Source organism: Meriones unguiculatus, chromosome 4 (genome assembly GCF_030254825.1).
Source record: "Meriones unguiculatus strain TT.TT164.6M chromosome 4, Bangor_MerUng_6.1, whole genome shotgun sequence".
Taxonomy (NCBI): domain Eukaryota; kingdom Metazoa; phylum Chordata; class Mammalia; order Rodentia; family Muridae; genus Meriones; species Meriones unguiculatus.
Window position 1 is genome coordinate 37,186,436 of NC_083352.1, and position 18,997 is coordinate 37,205,432.

The window sequence follows — 18,997 nt, forward strand, 5'->3', positions numbered from 1 at the left end:
TTGCTAGAATAATATGGATATTAATACACAGCAGTAGATGAACTATATTATTCATGTTCTTTAGAATAGCAATTTAACAGACATTTAGTTTGAAAAATTAAAATGTATTAAAACTGTCCACAACGCCAAGTCCTATAGAGACCATTGCTCTAGAAAACAAGAAATTATAGCGAGTGAACATTAAATTAGCATGCTTCTTTCCTGAAACTAAACCGTGTGTCATTAATTAGGTAACAAATTATTATATCATAGTGCTGTCAATTCCTACTCGTTGAGAATTAAAATTCAATTCTCAATGACTGTATGGTCTATCTGAATCAACTGACTTTGCAAAATAAGTCACACGTACTTCTTGAAAACATTTTACTTAACTATCAGGCTTTCCGACCAGTTAATTAAGGAAGCCCTGCTTCCCAGGGAAATACCTGCCTTGTACAAGTGGTTTGTCAAGTGCACGGGGAAAATCAGTGTGCCTTGATAAATGACGACCAATCACGTCCTCTCCATCAGCTCGTGGGAAAGGGGGAGGGGAGGGGGCGCGGCTTCACTACCACTCCGTTACTAGGCAACGGGATGCTGTGGCTGGAAGCGGCAGAGTTGAATGCTTGGGGCAAGGCAGTTGGTAGAGAGATCTGAAGCGACAGACATGAGCCCGGGTAAGAGCGAGCCATGAGGCTGTCCTCCAGGGGGGAAGGGGGAGCTGTGGAACATGGAGAAAGTGGAGCCACACCGGGTCCCTTCACCCCAAAGCCTTCCGAGTTTCCAGGAGGGTCTGGAATGCGGATCTTCCCGGCCTCCGGGCCCCAGCTTAGACAGCGAGAAAGCACCCGCCTGCCCCCTGGCGGGCCGCAGCCTCCGGTCCTACTTGCAGAGTCTGCGTCTCTACCTGGCCCTGGCGCGCCCTCCGGTGGCCGCCGAGGGCGTGGGCTTCCGGAATCTCCGCGCCTCGCATCCTCACCTTCCCAGGCTACCTTCCAGCTCCTCGCCAAAAGCTGTGCTCCGTTCTGTTCCAGAAAAGCACCTGGAGGAAGAGGACGAAGTTGACTCCATTCTCCTTTCAGCATCCCAGATCCTGAATTCCACTGACGGGGTAAAGGAACGTGGGGGCAGTGAACCAGGTAAAAATCTCCGGGCGGGGGGGAAAAAAAGAAAGTTGAGGTTTTGCTCTTTCACTTTGTTTTGGTTTGGTTTCCGTTTTAGACAGACATTTAAAAGATGCATGACTTTCCCGAACCCCCTCCCCAAAAAAAAAACCCTACTCTTTTACAGTAAATGTTTGTGGGATATGAGCTATAGCGTGGGGAGGATATTTGAAAGACTCCAAATAGCCACAGTTTCCACTGAACCAAGAGGAACCAGAGAACACTGACACTGGGATCTCACTTTCTTGAGAAAAGCCCAGCTTGACAGCACTCCTCTCACAAGGGCCTGGTGCACCATGGACATCAAGGGAGAGAGCCAGGACTGGTGGCCTGCAGGCTAGTGGGTAGCACCCCAGTTCTGGGTTCCCCGTGTGAGGCATGTGGTAATGAGGTAAGAGAAATGATGGGACCAGAAGCCTGAGCTTGGGACAGATTCTCTTTCTGCACCTTGGCCGGTCTAGGACCTTCACAGCACCCGGGCAGGGACCCTGAGAGGCCACACCTCAAACGATAAAAAAAAAAAAAACTTGATTCAAGAGAAGGAACGCGGAGGAAGACAGAGCCAACCATTTCTGCACTCCTCTGTCACTGTCACCAGGCGTGAAGATCTGTAGTCTTCCCTGAGCAACCAGGAAAGGGAATGAGACAGAAATCCTCCAAGACAGCTGAAGACATTAAACTGGCCTGACGTTTACCTCTGAGATCTCCAAAGGTCATGAGAGATGCTGTTGCCTCAATACAGCAATGACGTGTTTTGCACTGAGGGGCTGAGGAGATGGGCAAAGTTAAGGACGGAGCTCAAATCCCCGCCGCCCCACCCCCAATCCACATAAAAGCCAGGCTCAGTGGAGACAGGAGATAAGAACAGTTAGTTAACATAACTAACCTCTGACTTGTCAGAAAGGGTCTCTTTTGAACTTCAGGATAACCAGTGTGTTGACTCAGGTACTCCTGATCTGCTTCTGACCCGCCATCCACTTGCTCATCTGCCTAGCATTTTTAAGGACTTCATGTATCCAACCCTGTATTGATATCTGTGATGGTCAGTGTCCATTGTCAGCTTGACAGAATCTAGAGTCACCTGGGCCTGCCTGTGGGGACCATATTGATTTCAATGACTGAGGTGGAAAGTGCTGTCTGCTGTGGGCGGCACCATTCCTTGGCTGTGCTCTAGACAGCATAAATACAGAAAGGAAGGTGAGTGCTAGCATGAATTCTTCCCTTGCTTGCTGCTTACCTACGATGGATGCATCACAGTTGCCTGTCCCAAGCTCCTCCCACTGTGACTCACCTTGAAGTAATAGCTTGTACCTTTGCTACACATTGCAATAAACCATTTTCCATTGAAGTTTCTTTTCTCAGAGTATTTTGTAGTAGAACGGGGTGGGGAGGGGAAGATAGAATCCAGGACTGTCAAGGGCCAGCTTGGACATCCAGGGTTAACTGACATGGGGCATAAAGTTGGCAATTGACAGGCATCGGGGTATCCGGGCTCTCTGCTCTCTGGTTTGGTCCTGTTTGGTCTGCAGGAGGACTGACGTGTTCAGCCAGCTCAGTGCTGTTGCAGCCGCCAGGTTAGGAAGTCCCGCTGCAGCTGGAGACTGGGATGCCAGTCCAGATGCCTTCTGGGAAGTCCTGGGGACCCTCCACTGTGCTCTCCAAGCCTGGGAGGCCCAGCGCCTGGTGTGCCTAGCTTGTATGTCGAGTTTGCTGGGCTTTGGTGGCACAGCATGTGTGCATTATTAAGAACAACACTTGCTAGTTGATTAGCAGCCAACAAGCTTTAGCTGATCTCAGTGAATAATAGAAACTCTTGATGTAATTATGTTTTATTGTGGGGGCTGGAGTGATGGCTCAGCCTTTAAGAGCACTGTCTGCTCTTCCCAAGGTTCTGAGTTCAATTCCCAGAAACCACATTGTGACTCATAACCATATATACTGGGATCTGACGCCCTCTTCTGGCAAGTGACCTACAGATAGGGCACCCACACATGTAAAATCTTTAAAAAAAAAAGTTGGTAATTGATCACTCAGCAGCTCTGTCTCTGAGTGAACAAAATTTGATTCTCTGGAGCTGGGGTAAATTCTGGGGCAGGTAGGAAAGGGGGTAAGAACCATACACACACACACACACACACACACACACACACATGCACACACACGTGTGCAATGGAGCAAGCTTCAACTAGCTCCAACGACTTTATGTATATTGATGCACAGACATCACAGTATGTTATAAGGCCAAGACTCAACGTCCTGGCAGCCTAATGCTGAAGCTGACATAATATAACGTTTACGGCAAAGGGTACTCTAACTCACCAAGCTTCTTCAGAACTCACTAGGATTGTCACAGCACTCGAGAATAACTCTGTGCTATACTTTTAACTTTGCCGTGCCCTTCTTTAGCTTTAGGCACAGGCACACACTTAGCACTTTCTGCATTTATTGAATATGACATGATTTTCTGCATGCTGGAAGTAGACTCCCCTTTATTATGAAAAGGTCATCCTGTTGATAATTAAGTCATTTTTTAAAAAATTTCAACACTTAAATATGAAACAGGAAATGCAAGCTTTATATGAACAGTATTTCTTACATTCTCAATAGACAGTATGTTTCTTCAGGGGCGGGGCCCTGTGTTCCACTCCCTCTCAGTGACGCCCACTATTGTGCATTTAGAAAAGACTTAGTACATACTGAACCATGGTTCTGTGTTGTCTCCTGTGGGTCTTGGATCATTCTCTTTCCAGTTCAAGGATCATATAGTTTCATGTGGCATCGCTGAATTCTAAAAAGTGCTTTTTCTTAGGAACAAGTAATACCCAGAGACTCGTAAGAGAAACAAAAAGTTCCTTCATTACCTTTAAAAATAGGTGAATCCAATTTTCTGCCTGCACTAAGTTGTCAGTGCTCTGCTGGAGAAAACTATTCATTTCTGAGCAGTACCATGAAGCTAAAATGACTAGCTTAATGCTATTTGAAGCACTTGCTTTATTACCAAAGTAAGTTATTTTTCAAATGCTCCCTCTCTGAGGTAACTATGTTATTTCTCTCCTCACACCCTCTCAACTCACAGCACCTGCTCATAGAAAAGGTAGAAACAACCAGACCAAAATTCCCCCCATCCTCCCCTTCACATTTGGTAAGCTCCCTTCTTCCTGTTTCAGTGGAAGAACTGCCCTACTCAGTCAATTCCAGGTTCATTGAGATCCCATCTCATTCAGAATTCTTCTACCATTGCATCCCTCATTCTCCAGAATCAATCACCCATCCCCCCTCTCTCTCTTTCTCTCTCTGCAATATGTTTAGAGCAAACAAGCATTTTAGAATCTCTCCAGTAGCTACAATATTAAGTTAAAAATAAATCCTCTTGGGCTGGTGAGATGGCCTGGTAGGTGAGGGGGGTTTGCTGCTGAACTTACCAGCCTGAAGTCAATACCTGAGTGGAAGGAAAGAACCAGTTTTGTTCTCTAACCTTCACCTCTTAACAAGCATGCGTGTACACACACACACACACACACACACACACACACAGAATAAGTGAACGTAACTTTAAAAATTAAAAAAAAAAAATCTTGACCAAATGCCTTCAGTGTAAGCATCATTCTACTATAGTCTCTTCCCTTGCACAGAAAAGGTTGGGAAAAAAAAGTTGCCCAGGCTTGAGAGCTGCAAATCTTCATATCACGTTCTCCCTGAGGGCTATTTTACCTGCTTTGTTAGACTCCCCAGAAAGTGCCTTTATCTAAACAGCAGCACTCATGCAGCCCATCAGTGCGCATTGCTGTCCCATCAATGACACATCCAGCAGAGTGCTTGACACTTCTGACAGCTTAATCTTCAAATATCTAAAAGAGTTCTTCCCCCTCTGCATCTCTCTGAAAATATAAACAACGCAATCACAAGCCCAAAAAGACTTTCAGTGTACTTCCAAAAATCACTTTTTCCCTCCTCCACCAATTTCCAGCTTGGTGCTGAATCGATATTTCAGAGGGAATAGATCTCTGTGATTCAGGAAAAGACATCATAAGAAGTCACCTACAGGGGTTGAGACCTGGCTCAGCAGTTAAGAGCGCTCGCTGCTCTTCCAGGGCACGCATGGCTTGTCTTCCCGGCACCCTGCATGGTTGCCGACAACCATCTGTAACTCAGGGACTCTGACACCTTCTGACCTGATGTACCAACCACAGATGTGGTGCACTGACACCTGTGAGGGCAAAACACCCGTACACATAAAAAGGTTTTAAAAATAAACCGTGTGTATTACATCAAAGAAAAGTCTAAACAGTCGGCGCATTTAAATAGACACATGTGCAAAGCTAAGCCATTATCCTATGACCAGCAGTGAAGAAGGAGATGGACAGAAAATATATAGAGAGGCAACGTATATAAATCTCCCCTTGCTGTTTCTCAAGAACCCATTATTTATTTTTCCACTTTAGTACATGCAGTTTACTATATTTAACTGAAACATAGCGCTATTGTGTTTAGTACAGAACTTTCTGGAACTGTGGCTACAGAGCAGAATGACTCCAGCACGGAAGTAATCTTAGTAGCAAATACAAAGAGTAGAGAATTATTATGTGTGAAAGGAAATATACTAATTTTCTCATCTTTGTTGACAGTGAGTAAATCAGTTCAGAGTACAACAAAAAAATATCTATTTCAAGCTCTTAATCCTTTTAATACATTGTCATTTTTGACTGGCATAATACAGATATACTCATGTGACACATTGAAATCTTTGGATATACATGTATAGTGTAATTATTATATCAATATACTTCATGTGTCTAACCCAGCAAATGTTTAGCATTTCTTTTGGTCATGAACACTCAAATTCTTTGCCAGATATTTTGAAATAATCAATTAATTGTTATCAATTATAACCAGCCCCTGTTCACCATCTGTTAACTACCCTCCCTGTCTCTCACACTTTTTCCCAGACCGTCGTAACCAACAATCCATTCTCTACTTCTATGAGATGACCTTTCCACACATATGTAAGAACATGTATGCACACATGCAGGCAAAAAAACCTATACACATAATTTTTTATTTTATTAATTATACTTTATTCACTTTGTTTCCCCCCATAAGCCCCTTCCTCCTCCCCTCCCGATTCCACCCTCCCTCCCCCTTCTTCATGTATGCCCCTCCCCAAGTCCACTGATAGGGGAGGTCCTCCTCTCCTTCCTTCTGATCTTAGTCTATCAGATCACATCAGGAGTGGCTGCATTGTCATCTTCTGTGGCCTGGTAAGGCTGCTCCCCCCTCAGGGGAAGGTGATCAAAGAGCAGGCCAATCAGTTCATGTCAGAGGCAGTCCCTGTTCCCATTACTATGTAACCCACTTAGACACTAAACTGCCATGGGCTACATCTGTGCAGGGGTTCTAGGTTATCTCCATGCCTGGTACTTGGTTGGAGTATGAGTCTCTTGGAAGACCCCTGTGTTCAAATTTTCTGGTTCTGTTGCTCTCCTTGTGGAGTTCCTGTCCTCTCCAGCTCTTACTATTTCCCACTTCTTACATAAGATTCCATGCACTCTGCCCAACAGTTGGCCACAAGTCTCAGTGTCTGCTTTGATAGTCTGAAGGGCAGAGCCTTTCAGAGGCCCTCTGTGGCAGGTTTCTAGGTTGTTTCCTGTTTTCTTCTTCTTCTGATGTCCATCCTCTTTGCCTTTCAGGATGGAGAATGAGCGTTTTAGTCAGGGTCCTCTCTTTTGATTAATTTCTTTAAATGTACAGATTTTAGTAGGTTTATCCTGTGCTATATGTCCATATAAGTGAGTATATACCATGTGTGTCTTTCTGCTTCTGGGACAGCTCACTCAGGATGATCCTTTCCAGTTCCCACCATTTACCTGCAAATTTCATGATTTCCTTATTTTTCATTGCTGAGTAATACTCCATTGTGTAGATGTACCACAATTTCTGCATCCATTCTTCAGTTGAGAGGCATCTGGGCTGTCTCAAATAAAGCTGCTACAAACATGGTTGAGCAAATGTCCTTATTGTATACACATAATTTTTAAAGAATAAAATTTCCTTCTCTTTCTTAGCTCATTGTGTATGCACTCCACCTTTTTCAGTCATCATATGACAAGCACTAAGGTTGATAAACTTGCAGGTGAAAACATCTCTTCAACACCGTGGTTTCATTTCCCTTGGGAATCTACCTGTAGTGGGATTACCATGGTGGTTATGTCAGTCATTTACATCCACACTATTTTCTGTAACAGGCATGCTAATTTATGTTCCCTCTAACACTATATAAGAGGTCCAATTTCCTTCTATCCTCCCTGCTCTAACATTCATTATATATATACACACACATATATACACATGTATGTATATATGAGCGTGTAGAGAGAGAGCTGAAGGGTTCTCTAAAATTAACAGTGGCTGCTTCTGGATGGTAGAATTCTAGGTGACTTTTTTTCATGACTAATGGAAGTACATTGGGTATCTTTAGAGTCTAAAAGTCTTTGAAACACTTTCCTACCTTGGTCTCAGCTTCCCAATGAGAGGCAGAAATAAGTGATCTCCGGGTAGGCTGTCTATCCCTCTCTGTCCTCCAACTGAGGTAGGATTCTTCAGTTGGCTACACATCTCCAGGTTCTGAACTAATGTTGCCTTGTCAGTAGTGAGGACCAAAATGGCAAAGGAGATGTCTGCACTTGACAACCAACTCCGGTATCATCTGATGGGTCACTAAGCCAGAAGAGAGGATTTGGAGACCTATTTGATGAACTGCTTCTAAGGACAGATGTGTCAGCCTAGGAGAACATTCAGTCACAATTAATCATTTCATCCAGGAAGCTAGAATGTTTTTACTTCTTAATTTAAAAACTTTTGAAAACAAGCAAGTTCCCTAACACGTGGCTGAATCACTACATAATCTCTTCTCTGGGAAGGTGTTGAGCCTGAGACCTCCACTGTCTACCATCCTAAGGAGTCTGCTTGTCAACCTGAGGACTTCTGTTGACATGTTGGTTTTAGAACAGCCAAGAAAAACATAGCAGTCAACAGATGAGCAGGAAAAAAAATGTTTAGTGACAGAACTAAGAGAACAGCTTCAGCACCAGCAATCAGCCTCTCTACCCTCGCAGCCAGTCTCTCTCCCCAGTGCACATCAGTTGAACGCATTTACTTCTCTTATGCTATAGCAGCAAGACCCTTAGGCTCTGTTCTGAGGGGACAGAGATGGGAGTGAGTGTGTCAAGATTGGTATCACAGGACACAGCCATGTGAGCAGCACGAAGGAACAAAGAACGTTGACTCTGCAATGGGGAAGGTCTTCCCACAAGAGGAGAATGAGTTCACCAAACCCTGTGAAGACTCTGCTGTTGATAAGGAAGTGTTCCGGTTCTACGTCCTATTTTTACATAGCCAAGAGGGGCCAAAGGACTGGGCACACAAACGTCCTTCCCCAAGAGAAAGCACAAATTGTTCTTTAAAGACCTTCGATTGGGAGCTCGGGAGATAGAATGCACTGTGCATTCATCTTGAGTCAAGGAAATCATCTCCGTGGTAATTTCACAAAAGACAAGACCTATACAGTCCATTTATCAAGAGTCTCTAGTAGCCTGGGGATTGTTGTGTTTTGTTTCAATGAAGTCTGTGGCTCAGAAATAGAATGGTTTCTTACAAAAGTAAAAGCATTGCCATGACCCCAAGTAAATATTTTCTATTTTTTATTTTGTAAAATATAAAATATATTATACATATATACACACATGCCTGTACACACATGCACAAACACATACATATAACCAAGGTGTGGTGACCCATACCTTTAATCCCAACACTCAGGAGGCAGAAGTAGGAGGATTTCTGTGAGTTCAAGGCCAGCCTTGTCTACATAGTGGATTCCAGGCTCTCCAGGGTTACATACTGAGATTCCCCTATCTTTAAATATAATAATAATAATTTCAGCTGCTGAGGTGCTCAATGGGTGTGGGTGCTTGCTGCCAAGCCTGACAAATGGAGTTTAATCCTGGAGATACCACCCCAACATACACACACATGCATGCATAGCAGCCATACCCCAATGCCCCAAAATGCACACATTTAAATTATTTTTAAGTAATAAACTGTGGGAGGTGGTGCATACTTGTGCCATGGTGACATTGTGAAAGTCAGAGGACAAGCGTATGGACTCAGTTTTCTCCCTGCATCTTTGCATGGGTTCCAGGAATCAGACTCAGATCATCAGGGTTGAGGAGTAAGTACTTTTACTGGCTCTGTCATCTCCCTGTCCCCACAAGTAGGTGCTTCTTAAAAGTGAGAGCTGTGCTTAAATTTACTGTAGCAACAGAACCAAAAAATCTGGGCACAGGGGTCTTTTCTGAGACTGATACTCCAACCAAGGACCATGCATGGGGATAACCTAGAACCCCTGCACAGATGTAGCCCATGGCAGCTCAGTGTCCAAGTAGGTTCCCTAGTTAGAGAAACAGAGACTGTCTCTGACATGAACCCAGTGGCTGGCACTTTGATCACCTCCTCCTGAGGGAAGAGCAGCCTTACAAGGCCACAAAAGAAGACAATGCAGCCAGTCCTGATGAGACCTGATAGGCTAGGGTCAGGAAGGGGAGGAGGAAGGGGAGGAGGACCTCCCCTATCAGTGGAGGGAGGGTGGAATTGGGAGGGGATGAGAGAGGGAGCTACAGCTGGGATAACAAAGTGAATAAACTGTAATTAATAAAAAAATTAATAAAATTTTTAAAACATGGTTAATCCTCCTAGAAAAAAAAATTAATGTGTACTTAGGAAAATGTAAGTATCAAACCTTCTCATTAACTCTGTCTCAATATCTGGATTGAGAGAGTGCTCTCTGTAGCAGTTTCTGCAAAATTAATTTAGGAATTAAGCCAGGCAGCAGTGTTGCACGCCTTTGATCTCAGTCCTCCCTAAACAAAGGCAGGTGGATCTCTTTGAGTTCAGTGCCAGCCTGGTCTACAGAGCGAGTTCCAGGACAGCTAGTGCTAGGCAGAGAAACTGGTTCTATCTTGTAAAACCGAACAACAAACAAAAATAAATTTAGGAATTCAATGATGCATGTTCTTTATTTTGCTCCTTAGAATATGGCTGCATATCAGGACCAGAAAATCAAATCCAACCACAATCAGCATTGAAAGTGAGTCTGTTTCATTTAAATATGTGCAAAATCCTTCCTAAATGAAGACTGGACCTTCCACAGTAGTCACACAAAAACATTCATGCATGTGCATGGAGATTCCACACAACCCTCCGCCCCCAAAATGTTCATGAACATGCATGAAATGTCAGCAGCATAGTGAAGAATGAGTCAGCTGACTCATGTGATCCTTTTTGGAAATAAGCCACATTGGGGGATTTTTTTTTTCTTCTTGTCATAGTATTTGAAGACTATGTTTGGCCACCTGAAAGCGTAACATTTGACACTTTGTTAAATCTCAGTCCAGGTCCTTCAACATTTGACACTTTGTTAAATCTCATTACAGGTCCTTCAGCTTCAGCTGGAGTCATTTCAGGCTCTACGGATGCAAACTCTACAAAATGTTAGCATGGTATGATTGTTGTAGCCATATGTAGGAAATCTCCTAGTTTAAGGTAACGTCAGTAGCCAGTTGTTAAGTGGATGCGGAGTTTAATACGCTAGAGGTGACAATGTATTTCAGGCTGGGATTTATTTGGAATGAAGTACAATTTCCCGTCTTCTTGGCTGTGAGGCAAAAAGAAAAGGCACTTGTATTTAAAGTGTTGCCTGGAGCAGATGAGATTGACTGTTTCTGTCCTATGGACAGAACCTTGGACTTGATCCTCACCTTGCAGTAAGTAAAGAATTCTTCCTACAAATAAAGACTCACACTCTAAGATTTAAACTGGAACTCAACGTGGCTCTGAGAGGATATGTAAATCTATTACCTCAAGTCCCTGAAGATCCTAGGAACTTCTGTGGCATGATCGATATGATCAAGACTTTGGTCATCAGGAGCAAGTCTCAGCCACACCCTGATCTGCTTTCAGGATGGGGTGTTGTCAGATTCCACATCTTGGAAAAGGGGATGGAAGGAGCTCCAAATCTCTGAGCTTCTAAACTCAAGTGAGGAGGAAGAGGGGGAAGGAGAGGGAAGGGTGAAGAAGGAAAAGGGAGAGGGAGAGAGAAAACACTTTGTTCTGAAAATAGGTTATGCTAATGTCTCTTGCTCTGATTCTGAGTGCCACAGACTGGCTCAGAAGGGATTCATGACCATCACTCTGTAGAGAGAGAGAGACTTGATGCCAAGTCAGACCTAGCCTTGCAGCTAAAGGCAGTACCGGTATCATCAAAGGCATACAGATTTCATCTGGAGAAATCAGGTTGAGTAGAATAGAGTGTGTGTAGCAGACACACTCACAGACACACTCACACTCAAACACAACCCACAGTCATTAACATCCTGGCAGCAAACTTTGACTCCGTACCCGCATATTGAATGCAAGTGTGGCAAAGCAGAAGACAAACTTTGTTCCATGTGACAGGATGCATTCCAGTTGGATGCTGGAAGTCAAAAGATGTCTTATTTACTCCACAATGTAAAAAGTAAAGCCTCTAACATTATTAATATAGTTCACAAAATTTTACTGTTTTACTAAATGCTTCTGATTTTTGTCACAAACACCGTCTTTTCTTAAGAGTCCCTTAACGGCAGAGATTACAATAAATAAATTTAACTTATTCTGTTAATGGCAAAGTACTTCTTATGTACAAGAAATGTAAAGGTGTCTTTCCATTTTGTGCTTCTGTATATGTACAAACTCACAAACCCTAATTCAAATTCCAACGTTCTCACATTATCTTTTAAAAGGTCCAGTCTGAAATCAGTGAAATATTAAACAAGAGCATTGTTGAAGTAGAAAACCCACAATTTAACTCAGAAAAAAGTCTAGTATTCAGCATACAGCCTGAAAAGGATTTGGTATGTTTTCTTACAAATCATTGCTCCCTTCTGATAGTTAAGAACCATCCCTACTATTTCTCACTTCTTTCATAAGATTCCCTGCACTCTGCCCAAAGTTTGGCTATAAGTCTCAGCATCTATTCTGATACCCTGCAGGGTAGAGCCTTTCAGAAGCGCTCTTTGATAGGCTCCTGTCCTGTTCCCTGTTTTCTCCCTCTTCTGATGTCCATCCTCTTTGCCTTTCTGAGCAGGGATTGAGCATCTTAGCCAGAGTCCTCCCTTCAGGGTGGTGCATCCTTACCAAGCCACAGAGGAAGACAATGCAGCCACTCCTAATGAGATTTGATAGATTAGGATCAGAAGGAAGGGGAGGAAGTCCTCCCCTGTCAGTGGACTGGGGGAGGGGCATGGGTGAAGAAGAGGGAGAGAGGGGAGGAGGAAGGGAGCTACAGATGGGATACAAAGTGAATAAACTGTAATTAATATAAATTAAAAAAGAACCATCCCTAGAACTGGCTTGTTTTCACCTTTGCCTTCTCTCTCTTCACAGGAACAATGGATGATCAGAGATGAAAATAAGGAAATATCTGTCCTGAAAACCTTAAAAGAAGTATGTTTACCTCTACTATAGAATGTGGCTATTTCTTTAGGAGGGTATAAGAGGCATTTCACTTTCATCTAGGTGCTAAAATTTCCCAAGCAAGTTCAAAGCAGTTTGGGTAGCCTACCTGCCCAGAGGGGATTGACAAACCACGAAAAAGTTCTATTAAAAAAAAAAAAAAAAAAAAAAGCTCCAAACCAGAATGGCCAGTATTGCCCGGGCTGGCTAGAAATTTACATTTCCAGGACAGTTGTGGTCCTAAAATCACCCTTTCAAAACCAGGAATGGAAGCAAAGGCTAACAAATAGCCCAGTAGCAGAAACACTTGTTTTCCTTGATTACCATGTGGCCTATCTACCTAGCATACTTTCTTGAGGCATACTGTATTTACTACATTTCTACCTCTGAAATTAAGAGGTGAGCCCACGCATCTCACCCTCTGAGGAAGGAAGGGCAGCCCTACAGCACTCTGTAAGGGCCAGGGTTGTGGATCTAAAGACAGTTGGTGTTACTTTCTTTGTTCATGCCCAGAAAGATGGGGTGACACATACAGGCTTTTTTGATCGGTAGGTGAAATACTCAATATGGTTATACACAATAATCTTCCCCAAATATTCTTAATTTTGTGGCAAACGACAGTGTATTTATAGTATAGTTTCTATTCCTCCTAGTCTAATGAGAAGCAAGAAGGAATACTTTCTATCAAGAGAAGTAATCACTTTGAGGATCCTGAGACTCTTTATTCAATGGAAGAAAACTTCAGTAGTAATAATGGCAATGGTCTCTCTCAAAGCATAAACATCCCACCCCAGATACACGCCCAGGACGTGTTTGCTCTGGAGAGCCTGAGAACCGCAGCAGAGAGCCCACCTCTCAGCAGAGCTATGAACACTTCAGAACAGCCCAACACCATGAAGAGTTTCAGTCTTAACCAGTATCTACCACAGGCTCCTCAGACTGTGACGCCTCAAGCTGCAACCATGGTTCCGGAGAAATCCAGAATCACTGTCCCTTTTCTGAAGCATGGATTTTGTGAAAACTTAGATGACATTTGCCACTCTATCAAACACATGAAAGAAGAGCTTCAGAAGTCGAACGACAGGGAATTGGCACTTACGAATGAACTTCATACTTTCCAGAGTGATGCAAACTCTCACAGTCACGGTCAACAGAAGCTGTTTCCCGTCCACAGCTCAAAGCTTAACTTTATTCGGGAAGAAGGTACGGATGGTAACTTAAGTGAAGACATCAAGTCGAAGAGAATTTCCGAACTAGAGGCATTGGTATGCAAACTACTCCCGCTCAGGGAGACAGTGGCCAAACTGCATGTGAATTTTTGTAGGAAATGTAAAAAATTATACAAGAGTGAAATATGCCGGGGGAAAAGGAGTGACAAGAATAAAGATACGGATTTAAAATTCCACTCCCGAGCTCCCAGGCACACTCCGTCGTTCCTTGACCCAGTGGAGAACGAAACGAAAAACAGAGAGGGGCAGCCATGCCCGGCAAACCAAGGATCAATAACGACTGTAAATGAGAAGTCACCGGAAGCCAGTTGCTTGCCTGAGCAGTGTGTTGCCAAGATTCATTACCTACAGAATTACCTAAAAGAATCCGTGCAGAATCAGAAAAGAGTGGCAGAGCTGGAGAATGAAAACCTGGCCCTCAGGACCAAAATGAATCCCCTCATCTTTACCACCCAGTCCCTGATCCAGAGGGTGGAGACCTACGAGAAGCAACTGCGATCTCTGGCTGACGAGAAGAGTGCTCTCCAGCAAACGTTAACCAAAGCAGAAGAGGACAGGAGCAACTGCCTCCGCGAACTCAAGAAAATCCTCAACACGTATAACGTCCTCCAAGGCCACCACAAAATGCTGCAGGAAAAAAACAGCCAGCTCTCCCTGGAAACGCAGCAGCTGACGGAGACGGTCGACCACCTCAAAGGCAAGGAGCACAAATCCCAGAACGACCTGGCCCTTCTCAAGAACGAAAACAACAGGATGAGTCTAGAAATAGAAGCCATGAAAACAAACGCGCTGTTGGTACAAGATGAACGGGAGATCCTGGAGAAGAACGTGTGCCAGCTCCTGAAGGATAAAGGCTCGCTTGAGAGTGGCCTGAGGGAGAGCCAGCTAGAGGTGCTGCAGCTCAAAGAGAAGGAGAGACTGGCCAAAGCCGAACAGGACTCGCTCCTTCACATCCTGGAAGCGGCGAAGACGGAGAAGGTGAACCTCGGCGCCGCGCTCCAGGAATCCGCTTCCGCCAGACAGACGTTGGAGAGAAAGCTCAAGGAGATTCAGAGCTACCAGGCTGCCGAGAAAGAGAATTTCCTGAAAGAGATCAAAAGCGCAAAATCCGAGGCGAGCATTTACAAGAACAACTTGGCGGAAATCAGCCAGGAGTGTGAGATGCTGTCCAAAATGGTCATGGAGATAAAGACAGATAACCAGATCCTGAAGGAAGAGCTGAAGAAACACAGTCACGAAAACACCAAGTTTGAGAACAGCATCAGCCGGCTCACGGAAGACAAGGTGCTCTTGGAGAACTACGCGAGAAGCGTAGAAAACGAGAGGGACACCCTGGAATTTGAGATGCGGAATCTTCAGCGAGACTATTTGAGTTTAAGCGATAAAGTCTCCAGTCACAACAACGGTGTATCAAAATCAAATTATATTTCAAGAAGAGAGAAATTCTATTTTGACAACTACGACGCCTATGAAGATGCCCCCCGTCTTAGGAGTAGGCCTTCGGCTTCTGAGTTGAAAGGTGTGTACATTCTGACAGATACATCGAGGCATCTTTAAGACTCCTTCTAGCTCGTTAGCACCAACCAGGGTATAGAACTAAGAGGAGGGGCTTAGGAAGCTGGCTCGGAGGTTAAGAGTATGTAGCGCCCTTTTGGAGGACCCAAGCTTGGTTGCCAGCACGCATCGACCTGTGATGTGAGTCCAGCTCCAGGGAATCCAATGCCCTCCTCCTGCACTCTCATGAGGAAATCCACACAGAGACACACATATAGGCACACAAAAATAAGTAGATAAATAAATCCTTAAAAGAGGTAAGAAGAGAACATAAAGATGAATACAGTTTAGTTTTGTAAGATGTTTTTTTAATCTGCTTTGTTATGTAATGGAATCATTTAGGAGGTTTGTTCTGTAGATAAAATCCGTATTCTACTTATATTACTGTGTACACCTTGCACACAGCGTGTTTGTCAAGTTACATTTGAGATGTATGCTTAGCATTCGCAGCTTTAAGACATCTCCTTTTCTTTTTCAGGAACTCCACATAAACTCTATCAACGGCTTCCATCAAAGATACGTAAATAAATTTCTAAAAAAAAAAAATCAGTGTTTAAGAAACTTTTTTTCCAAGTAATTTTCCCCCATAGAAATAATATCGAAATAATTTTTACCTCTGGTTCTAAAGACCTTATACATGATTAAACCAGTTTTAAAATAGATATTAGAGTGTCACCAACTATGAGAAATCTGGTATCAGACTCTAAGCTCAGGTATCACTCTTTCATGGTTTCACGGAAGCCAGTGGGAGCGTGAAGATTTGGGTAAGAGAGTAAGAAAAGCTGGCCACTCTAAGCGCTTGGCCAGAGCATCCTCGTGTTTGCACTGGTCCCCCAAACAGATTGCCACAGACAACTCTGAGAGCCACACAGCAGGTTAGATCGTAGGGGAGAAACCTGCTCTATCTCAAAAGAGCCCATGCGGAAGCACGGTTTCCCTTTGCCACAGAGGACCCAGCTAGCTAACGTATTTTGGCTCTGCAACTCTTTGTTGAAAATTTTTCAGAGGCCTTTCAGTCATTAATCGAAGCAATGGTTTTTTTTCCTCCTTAATACATTGTTATATTAATTTTTAAACACCTCTCATTCCTGGACTAAACCCTACCAGGCCGGATTATTGGTCTTTTAATGTATACTCCTGGGCTCATTTTTATATCAATCATTAAGAATTTCTTCGACAATGGGACATCGGTTTGTACATTTTCTTGCAAAGACTTTGTCCGGGGGTAGTATTAGGAAAGTCTTGGCCTCTAAAACTCCAGGTGTCGCCTTCCACGTTTGCGCTATGTCTCAGTGCCAGAACCATGCCCGGAGTGTGGGAGCCCCTTGCTGTTTGTAAATGAAGGGCAAATGAATAAACCGCTCTCCCACGATGGACAGGCATTTGGTGAGACAGAGATACAGAACTCTGAACATCGAAAACTTTAGACAATATGGAGCTTTATGTCTCTCCCTATAGAGTAAGCATTGCAAATTTCCTTTGAAGGTTTTTAAATGAAATAATTATTGTTTTCTACTCATATCCTATAGATTTCTAATCAATTTCCTTCATAAGATATGCCATAGGAAAAACTGGAAGCAGGCCTTCTCAATTTTTCTCGACTGGTTTGCATTTTATATTTGATTATCTACAAGTAAATAAATTATATTACCCTGTTCTCTAATTTTGACACAGGCTGTACAGGGAATACTATAACTTAAAAACTTTGAGTAATCCTCTTAATTGTGGAAAATTGAAGAATTTGTGTGGGAACACAATATAATGATAAATTGATAGCTCTAAGCAATGAGAATGCCTGTCTTTCCCACTGCTGGTTGTCCTGTCTTGAACATGAGATTCAACCTTTCTCGCCTCCATTTCTTCATTTGCTCCATGAACAAATGAAGTAACAAATGAGTAACAAGCACAAACATATTTAAATAGAATGATACATGGAACGGCTTCCAACACACAGTGAGCATTGAATTTAAACAAAATACCACAATTGAAAATGTAGCAATAAACAAGAAAAAGTCCGATTAATAAATCAACTTATAACAAATTACTTGATTCTAAGAATGAAATAGGCTGTTAAAGCAACTTGGAAAATGCTTTTAATTCAGTCTTCATGAAAATTCTTTCTGCTAAGTAGTGCAAATTAAGAGAATTAAGAGTCTCAAAAGGCCAATTTGTTCCAATACCCATGGCTAGCACCGGCCATTTATACACACACATATATCTGTAGCAGGTATGAGCTGCAACACTTACAGATAGAAAGATCAAGCAGTATTTGTAGAAACAGCAGTCTTGGGACTATTTCCAAAAGATATGCTGTACTGCGGCTGAGCTTTCCAGCCGCTTTTAGGATTCTTTCCCCTCATGTTTTTTTTTTCTTTCTTTTTTTAATTTATACTTCAAGAATTTCATCCAGCATACTTTTATCATATTCTTTCTCATGCCCCCAGCACTCCTAGAACCCCTTCCCTACCCACCTAATTTTGTGTTTTCTTAAATGAATAAAACAAAAACACAAAAGAAAGCCACCAAACAAACAAACAAACAAACAAAAAAACATGGAGTCCAATTTGTGTTGGCCACCTGCTCCTGAGCTTGATGCCTGCCCTGGAATGTGCTTGATAAGTCCAGCATCAATGGTAATTGAAGAAAAATGACTGTTCCTCTCCCGGAAGCTGTTATTGGGGAATAGCTTCTTGGCTGGGCTAAGAGTGTGCTGAGAGTTTTGTGGCTTGGGCTGGTGCAGGTCTTGTGAGTTCATATATGTGCACCTGTCATGTCTGGAAGACACCGTTTCCTTAGAGTCACCCATCACCTCCAGACCCTACAGTCTTTCTGCCTCCACTTCACATAGATGATCCCTGAACTCTACGGGGGAGAGGTATGACAGAGACATCTCAGTCAGGGCTCAGAATCCCAAAGTCTCCCCGTCTCTAAACACTGTCCAGTGTAAGTCTCTGTGTTAATTACCACCTACTGCAAGAAGCAGCTTCTCTGATGAGGGTTAGGAGATGCGCTGGTCCTGTCGGGTGTATGACCAGGGTTAGGAGGTGCACAGGATCTCTGTCAGGTGTATGACCAGGGTTAGACGGTGCGCTGGTCCTCTGTTGGGTATATAGTTAGTAATATTTTTCCCATTTTGCTCTTCTTCCTCCCTTCCTGTGGTGGATTTTGTCTCAGTGACATGTGGATTTGCTGAGAGCAAGATGACTTCTAGACATGCTAAAAACAGGTATCTTTCCTCAAAATTTGAAGCTACAGTTGTTATGCCAGATGATCAATTCAAAGATATGAGACTAATACAAAAGATAATATACCGAGTTCTTCTTTTATGCTCTTGACTTCTCTTTCGTGAGCCCCTCGGAGACCATCGCTTTCAGTGTTACAGTAGATTAACTGAAAACACACTGCCAAATAACTGGTGCTTCTGTGGCTCCTCACTTGTGTCATCTGGCATGGATCCATGCACCCACAAAAGAAACAAAGAGGATTGGGACCCACACACATTCCCTAGGACTAGATCCCAAGCAC

At 43.3% G+C, this 18,997-nt stretch overlaps 1 protein-coding gene across 2 annotated transcripts; it reads left to right on the forward strand.

The window, feature by feature from the left end:
• Positions 1-568: 568 nt before the first annotated feature.
• Ccdc110 (coiled-coil domain containing 110) lies at positions 569-16,000 on the forward strand. 2 transcript variants are annotated; one of them, XM_060381281.1, is made up of 7 exons: positions 569-656; positions 1,014-1,118; positions 10,229-10,284; positions 10,631-10,696; positions 11,978-12,088; positions 13,343-15,437; positions 15,951-16,000. In XM_060381281.1, exons 1-7 carry the CDS (start codon positions 602-604, stop codon positions 15,998-16,000), a joined length of 2,538 nt encoding a protein of 845 aa, XP_060237264.1. In that variant the 5' UTR covers positions 569-601. The 2 variants fall into 2 exon arrangements, 1 of the variants encoding a protein (XP_060237264.1); XR_009591223.1 differs by lacking the exons at positions 10,229-10,284; positions 10,631-10,696; positions 11,978-12,088; positions 13,343-15,437; positions 15,951-16,000 and adding an exon at positions 1,604-1,962.
• The last annotated feature ends 2,997 nt before the right edge of the window (positions 16,001-18,997 follow it).

Coding starts and splice junctions, on each gene's coding strand:
- Ccdc110 (XM_060381281.1), top strand. CDS start 602: ATGCTTGGGGCAAGGCAGTTGGTAGAGAGATCTGAAGCGACAGACATG. Junction 1,119..10,228: donor ACGTGGGGGCAGTGAACCAG/GTAAAAATCTCC, acceptor TTTGCTCCTTAG/AATATGGCTGCATATCAGGA. Junction 10,285..10,630: donor AACCACAATCAGCATTGAAA/GTGAGTCTGTTT, acceptor ATCTCATTACAG/GTCCTTCAGCTTCAGCTGGA.